At 35.4% G+C, this 8,660-nt stretch overlaps 1 protein-coding gene across 1 annotated transcript; it reads right to left on the bottom strand.

Annotated features, from left to right (window-relative positions):
• Positions 1-223: 223 nt before the first annotated feature.
• LOC308418030 (olfactory receptor 51G2-like) lies at positions 224-1,183 on the bottom strand (the record flags this gene model as incomplete). The annotated part of the gene is made up of 1 exon (XM_080913367.1): positions 224-1,183. One exon carries the CDS (start codon positions 1,181-1,183, stop codon positions 224-226), a length of 960 nt encoding a protein of 319 aa, XP_080769493.1.
• Positions 1,184-8,660: the final 7,477 nt, after the last annotated feature.

The following is an 8,660-nucleotide window of genomic DNA, read 5'->3' as shown; positions in this document are numbered from 1 at the left end:
AGTGCTCTGGAAGATATGTATAACTGAAGAAGATTTATGAAGCATAGGTGGAGACAGTGTTTCTACACACAGCGGATAGAGCATAATCCTCCATAACCTCCTTGTGATTCTTCGCTGACTTGTTTCTGCTTTTGTTGACGCTCTATATGTAATATACTGGAGAAAACAACTTATCATGATACACATTGAAAATGCTGATGCCTATCTTGTCTTGATGACATGCCTACATTGTAATAGAGCTGATTTTGGGAGAACAAATCAGATGGAAGATTCCTTGGCGGATTTGTTTGGTCTTCACACTATAGATGATTGGGTTAAGCACTGGTGGAACTAATAAGTAGATATGAGCCATGAAGATGTGAAGGAGGGGAGAGGAGTGTTTGGCAAAACGATGGACAATAGATAATCCAATCATAGGCACATATAGAATGAGCACAGCACAAATATGGGATGCACATGTGTTGAGTGCCTTGAGTCTACCCTCCCGGGATGCAATTTTTAACACCGATTGAAGGATTAAAACATAAGATACAAAAATGCCCAGGGAATCCATGCCCCACAGCAATGTAATAAGTACTAGTCCATATATGACATTGAAGCTGATGTCAGCACAAGCCAGGTGAATCATATCCTGATGCAAACAGTAGGAATGAGAAAGGACATGGGAACCACAAAAGTGAAAGAAAGCTAGTCGGGCCATAAGTGGAATTATCAAAATAGAACTTCTGAGCAGAGCAGCAATTCCAATCTTGGCAATAAGTTTTGGTGAGAGAATGGTAGCATATCTCAGGGGGTGGCAGATAGCCACATAACGGTCAAGGGCCATGGCCAAGAGCACCGATGATTCAGTGAAGGAGAAAGTATGAATCAGAAACATTTGGACTACACAAATATTGAACTGGATTTCTCGGGAAATAGACCACAACACCCTGAACAGTGAAATCATGGTGGGCAGGGACATGGCCATGTCAGTGAGTGAAAGCATAGCCAGGAAGTAGTACATGGGCTCGTGGAGCCTGGGGTCTGTGCGCACAATGTGCAGGATCATACAATTGCCTGTTATTCCAACAAGGTAAAGGAAGCAAAATGGGATGGAAATCCAGTGGTGAAATTCCTCATAGCCCGGAATGCCTGTGAGGTAGAATGTGGAGGACACAGTGGTGCTGGAGTTTGAGGTTGACATTGGGCTGACTGGTCGAGCACAGTCTAAACCCACAATTATACTCTAATGTGGAAGACATTGACAAGGCCAGGATCTGTGTCAAGGGAGGAGGGAGAGGACAATGAATGATAAGAGCAGAAGTAATATTTAAAAGGCTTCGATCCATATGTATACTTACTCCTCCATCCTTTCTTCATTTCTACTTCAGCATCTCCATTTCATCATTATTTAACATCAAAATACAATATCTACTTTACTGCCCTTAAGACCTTTCTTTCATCTTCCAAAATGCAATTGCATTAAAGCCCCCTCATATCTTAAGGGGAAAAAAAGAGATCTGAAGAGAAGAGGGACCTGCAAGGGCAGCAGAATACAAGTAGATGACAGCAGATGCTGGGATTAACAGAGAAAGAATATGAATCTGCTCAAATACTGGGCAAAGGACAGCTATTGAAGAGGGAAATGAATGAAAAACAATTAATGATACATAAGTATTAAAATCCCTTGATGAAATTTGTCATGTTGCATAGTAACCCAACACGTACACACACACACACACACACACACACACACACACACACAATATATATATATATCAGTTTCATCTTTTTTTCACATAATTATGCTCCAATATATCAAGTTGAAATCACCCTTTCATATTTGTCTCTACCACCAAGCACCACTGGTGCTATTGACTACATGATGTGCTCTGTATTCAATCCACTTATCATTTCTGGAATGTAAAACTTTCCCAGGTAGGGTACAAATGAAACCCTAGAAATTCCAGCAAGCTACGAGAATGTGAAGCCACATTAGCATTTTATCTCCCCACTTTTACACAAAATTTGCCAGAGTCTGCTACTCCTTTTATTTTATATTCCTTCACACTGCTTGATTTACTCTGATAGTCCAAGTTCTATTGAACCTAACTAGATAACCCACCTACTTGGATATAGCATTATTTTCAGCATTTTTCTAAAAAAGAGAAATAAAAGAAGTCTCTACTGTTGCTTTTTAAATTTAAAAGACTAGGGAAATTGCAAAGTGGGTTTGAAAGGCAATTAAAAATAACATATTTAAAAGCTAATCAAACTTTGATTCAAGTGGGTGTTTTGAGACTGCCTGCTGAAGTTAATATGTGAAACAACCCTTTGCAACATTGCAGACAAGTACATACACTGATGCTACCTGCCGAGAAAATCTGGGGCATTTTAAGTAAGGGCTGATTTTCTGACTTTTTTCCATTTCAAAATGGATGGTACAAGAATAAATTTAGGAGAGACAGACAGACAGACAGACAGACAGACAGACAGACACACACACACACACACACACACACGAGAGAGAGAGAGAGAGAGAGAGAGAAGAGAAGAGAGTGAGAGAGAGAGAGAGAGAGAGAGAGAGAGAGAGAGAGAGAGAGAGAGAGAGAGAGAGAGAGAGAGAGAATATCACTAAAAAGTATCTAATATTTCCTCTTGTTGCTCTTCATTTTCTGATGCCTCCTCTCCTCCCTATTGCTTTTCAGCATCCTTCTTTCTTTGTTCTCTTGTATCCTCCCATTTATATTTCTTCCAATCCCACATACTTTGTAGAAGAGTTCTCCGTATAAAGGACCACACTCTCATTGAAAGTAAGCAGGATGTAAAGTAATGAGGCTCTTTGTAGTCCTTACAGAGGAATCGACGTATGTGCAGAAGAGAGGCTGTGACCCTCTCAGTGCTGACATTTCAATTTCTGGTTCTTTTCTGCACGACTACCAACCAGATCACGGCTGGATATCACAATTTAACTGTAATGGATAATGAATTCTCTAGAGATTTTCAAATATGTTTGGTCTCTTTGTCTGGAAAAAGCTGATATGATGCAACCTGTAATGAGGTATGGGTTTACCTGAGAACATGAGAACAGTAAGTAGTTTCTGATGTGGTCTAGATTGTGGAAAATCACAGTCTATATAGTCTGAGAGCTAACGATACACAAATTCTATTATATGTGATAACAGGTACTGTATGATTCAGTTATTTGGAATGTTTCCTTCAAAGTTATTTAGCAATAAAGCCAATTCTACGCCTGAAATCTGATTTTTCAAAATGTACTTTTTTAATATTCCATTTATCTAAAGCAAGAAAATAGAGATTTTTAAATATAGCATTACATAAACATTCACTCAATGAATCACTCATTCATGGATATTACAAAAAAGAAATAACAGTTATTTATCTTTTCTCTGCCAAAATGCCTGATAATCTCAGCCTATGAGTTCTGCTTTGAATGTCCCAATAAGTGGCAAAATAATGTAGTGGCTGCTTAAGTGGATCAGGAGGACAGTAAGTTGACCACGCCAAATAAAAGTAGATACACACGTGAATAGAGTGCTTGAGTCAGTTCTGAAATTTATCACTGAATAGCTGACCACAGAAAATATGTTGATCTCTGGAATTTGGCCTGAGAAAGTCAATGATGTACAAAAAGAGAGTACAGAAAAACATATTAAAGTACTTAATGTCATAACACCACATCCACTCCACACTTTGGCTTATGGTGTCTTCATTTCCATCCAAAACGAAAAAGGTTATAGTAGGTAAGCTCCACATGGAATCATTCTGACCTTTCTTAGGGTCTTACTTGTTGTTAACATCCATAAGAACAAGCAATGGCAAGGAAGTTTCCATCTAGAGATAGATAGATAGATAGATAGATAGATAGATAGATAGATAGATAGATAGATAGATGGATGGATGGATGGATGGATGGATGGATGGATGGATGGATGGATAGATGGATGGATAGATAGACATGTATGTGTGTATTTGTCCTGTATGCAGGCAAATATTAAATATATATTACTTATTTCTATACAAGATAATAGATTTGTTTTTAGTCTAACATATTCAACACATTAGCTCAATTAATAACTCATTCATGACTATATTACCAAAAGAAATAACATTTATCTTATCTCTCCAAATTGTCAAATATATACAAATACATGTTTGTATATATAAATATGCATAATATATATGTGTGTGAATACATACACAGAGAGAGAGACAACTTGCTGTGATCCCTGCATCAAATTCTTTTTTGTTAACTTTTCCTTTAATTTTCTTTTATTTATTTATTTTTAAAGCAAAATGGAGTTTATTCTGCTACCTCAGTCACTCTTACCAAAACACACAAATACAAATATAATAAATCTTTTAAAATAAGATAAATAAAACAAACAAACAAAAAAACCAACAAGCAGCTTATATGTTGCTGGATCCAGGGCCTTCCATGCCCATGCAAGACAAGCAATTTACTACTGTACTACAGCCCCATATATAATAATTAAATTTTATATCTCATAGTCCATTTTTTTCTTTTGAACTTCACACAGTCTGTGAGTTGTTTCTGGGGTGTTCAGAGCTTTCTGGGGCTAGTATCCAATTATCAGTGACTGCAGATTTTGTCTGTTCTTTTGTGACTGGGTTACCTCATTGAGGTTGATATTCTCTAGATGCATCCATTTTCCTAGGAATTTTATAAATTCATTGTTTCTAATACTTGAGTAGTACTCCATTGTGTAAATATACTACAATTTTTGAATCCATTCATCTACTGAAGGACATCTGGGTTCATTCCAGCTTCTGGCTATTATAAATAGGGCTGCTATAAAGATTGTGGTGCATGTGTCTTTGTTGTATGTCTTTGTTGTATGTTGTAGCTTCTCTGGGGTAAATGCCCAGAAGTGGAATAATTGGGTCTTCAGGTAGTACGATGTCCAATTTTCTGAGGAATCGCCAGACTGATTTCCAGAGTGTTTGTACCAGTTTACAACCCCACCAACAGTGGAGAAGTCAGACAATTGGAAGCTTGACCTGAAACTTTTACTTTCTATTCTTTGTTTTATTTTAAAAACAATATGCACTGTTTCTTTACCTTCTATTAATTTTGAGTTTAGTTGCTTTTTAGATGTCTATTAGGTACCATTGGTTCAGAATGAAATGTTAGCTTCATTTTCCTGTTGAGTGTTCAACTGGCTAACATCAATCTGATATTATAATATCATATTGAAAGAAAGTGTTGATTTCTTCTATTAACTATTACTTTGTGTGTTGTCAGTCACTTTATGTCTCTTAATATATAAAATTTTATAATATATAAAATATATACATATATATATATATTAAGAGACCTAAAGTATCTTTTAAATTTTTCCTGTTGTATATTATCATATAGTGAAATTTTCATCTCTTTTTACTGCTTTTTATTTACACATTATTTTCTCTTATAAATATATCCCTATTTCTGCTTTGTGCTATATTCCATTTTCTGGGAATCTCTTATTTCCTCTTAGCCATATTTGATACATTCGTGTCCTTAAGAAAATATTTGTTTCTCATGATAAATATGCAGTTTCTTCTTTTAAACCTTTTTCATTACTGTATCTTTTAACGAGAAATTTTAATTTATTTACATTTAGTATGGTTATTGATGCATGAGGTTTACTAAAAACAATGTTAATATTTATCTTCTAGTTTTATTGATATAAAATTCTTATTTCTTATTTTCAGACAATCCTTATTTTTCTGATTTAAAAATTTTTCAAGTACTGTGTCTTGCCTTCTTCTATAATATTTTATTACATCTTTTATGTATTTATTCTCTGTATTAATCATGAGGACTGAAAATTATAGCACCTTTGGACGATAATAAGCTATTTAAAAATAATAGCAATTTAGTATTGATTTAAATATGCAAGATGAAAATCAAAAGAAATTTTAAAAATCTAGTAAAACATTGACTTGTCTTCAATTCCTCCACACATTTTAAATTTTTATCTCTAGTTTTACATCTTTCTTATTTTCTACTAAAAGGATTAAAATTTTATCTTGGCCCCACTAACCCTGCCTTGAGGACACGTATGTCTCAAGGCTGAGAAAACCACATACCACCTGGTCTCGATAAGGTCTGGCTCCACAATCTGGAGAAAAACAAGTATAAAGGTCAGTGTGCCTCAAAACAAGGTGGCCTAGAGTTAAACCATGTCCAAAATAGATATAGTGTGCCAATTTAAATGAATCAATAAAATTTCTATGCTCCTGTTGCTAACTGCTTATATGATTTTCCCTATAAATACTTCTCCCCATTTGAGTTCGGGGTTGAATCCTCTTTCGCCTGTGTGAGATAAGTGTCATCCTCAGAGCTCTGATCTCCTAAGTAAATCTCTTGCCTGATTGCATCAAGATAGGCTCTTTGTGAATTCTTGCATCCACGTTTCCCTGTTACTTGAATGAGGGGCTTCCCCAATTCGGGGGTCTTTCACTATTGCATACTAATGGTTATTATTTGAAAGTATTTTGCTTTTTGCTTTTCACACTCCATATGTTAATGGTATATTTACAGTGTTCAAGTTAGAAGCAGATACTTGCAGTCAACCATCAGACTAAGAATGGGGAAGCCAGTGGAGGAGTTAGAGAAAAGACTGAAGGAGCTGATGGTGTTTGCAACCCTGTAGGAAAAAGCAATATCAACCAACCAGACCCCCCCCCCCGCCAGAGCTTCCAAGGACTAAATCACCAAATAAAGAGAATTCATGGAGGGATTCATGGCTCCAGCAGCCTATGTAACAGAGGATGGCCTTGTCCAACATCAATTGAAAGAGAGGTCCTTGGTCCTGGGATGCTGTATATCTAAGTATAGGGGAGAAGGTGGCTGGGTGGAACACCCTCATCGAAACAGGGGAGAAGGAGAAAGAGATGAGAGTTTGTTCTGGAAAAACAGAGGAGGATAACATTAGAAATGTAAATAAATAAAATAACCCATAAAAAAAAAAAAAAAAAAAAAAAAAAAAAAAACCACAATTTAGCTGATTCTAAATTTTTCTATGTAGTTTACGTTTTGGAATGAGTTTGTTTTTTATCCACTGAATATTTCATTCTTTATCACTTGTATTTTTTTCAGTAAGGTTTTAAAAACTCCTCTGGACATATTAGTCAAAAAAATCTGATGGTATTAAGTTCACTCAGTTTTGTCAGCTAAATTCACTTTGTATTCGTAATTGAGCATTTTGTTGGATACCTTTGGATTTGTTATTTTCCTTAGTGCATTTTTTAAAAAAAACTATAAGGTTTCTTCTAAGATACCCCAGAAAAAAATGAGATGTCCATGTGCCTTATTCATTCACTCATTTTCTTCTGCTCCCCTGAGATGAACTCATTTATCGCCAACCTTGAAGAATTTGGTAAGATTATATCCTCAGGCAGACTTGATGTACTTAGGTTTGACTGACTGACATGGATATCTGGGTCTGATTCTAGGATTAGAGAGTTTTCTGTTGTTACCTCTTTATATAGACTTTGGGCCTCTTTGGTATTCTCAAGTCCTTCATAAATTAACACTTGGAAATGTACCTAATAATGTCCTAAAGCTTTCTTCATTTTTGTCTACTAAAAATTTCCATTTCAAAATATTTGATCTCACTAATTCTTCATCTGTCTGGAACATTTACAACACTGGATATTTGCTTTCATAATGTCAACTTTACTTAGTACAATTTTCAGCCTGAGAATATCTTTTTACTTTCATAAATTACATCTTTTGCTTTTTAATGAGAAAATATTAAGTTGTTATGTGTATTTTTGATATTTGTTGAACTTTCTTAAAACTTTCCTTTAAATTGAATTGCAATCAGAACTTATTCTATAATTTTGTGGGTTTTTTTTTTTTTTTTGCTTTTGATATTATAATAAAATTGCATTATTTCTCCCTTCCTTTTTCTCCATCTAAACTCTCCCATATATCCACCCTGGCTCTTTTTCAAATTTATGGTCTCATTATTATTGATTGTTATATATATATGTATCTATATATATAATGAAAAATGATTGACATACCAATGTGAATGGGGGAAATACCACTATGTCTTTCCCTTATTGTCACCACTATGTCACCTTATTTGTTCTTTAAATAAGATCTTAGTTGTATGATAGTTTTTGGGACTTGTTGGCATATAATGTTGGTTTTAGGCTTATTCATAGCCAAAATGTTTATTTTAATTTTCATGATTTGTCTTTTTTGATGCTGTAACTTTCTAATGACTTGAAATAGTGAGTTTCTTATTGTCCCCCTGCCTATGCAACATTCTAAGTCATGTTTTCAGTGACTCTACTATTGATAGGCAGTTCTTTTATCTCTAGAGGGTGCTGCAAGCCCAGAATTGCCTCATAGTAGTTGTGGTGTTCCATATGGGTCTGAGAAAGTATCTCAGATGGTGAAGTAATGTCCTCCTCAATAGGTGAGTAGTAGTAGTACATTATGTAAATGAACCACATTTTCTGTATCCATTCTTCCATTGTGGGATATCTGGGTTGTTTCTAGCCTCTTGCCATCACAAACATGTGCCCGGTGGCATGATGGGGCATTTGGGGGATATATGCCCAAGACTTGAATACCTGGGTCTTCAGGTACATTTATTTCCAGTTTTCTGAGAAACTTCCAGACTGATTTCCAGAGT

The sequence above is a fragment of the Micromys minutus genome (genome assembly GCF_963924665.1).
Source record: "Micromys minutus genome assembly, chromosome: 2".
NCBI classification, from domain to species: Eukaryota; Metazoa; Chordata; class Mammalia; order Rodentia; family Muridae; genus Micromys; species Micromys minutus.
Note: the sequence above shows the minus strand (reverse complement) of the source record. Positions and strands in the feature narration are given on the sequence as shown.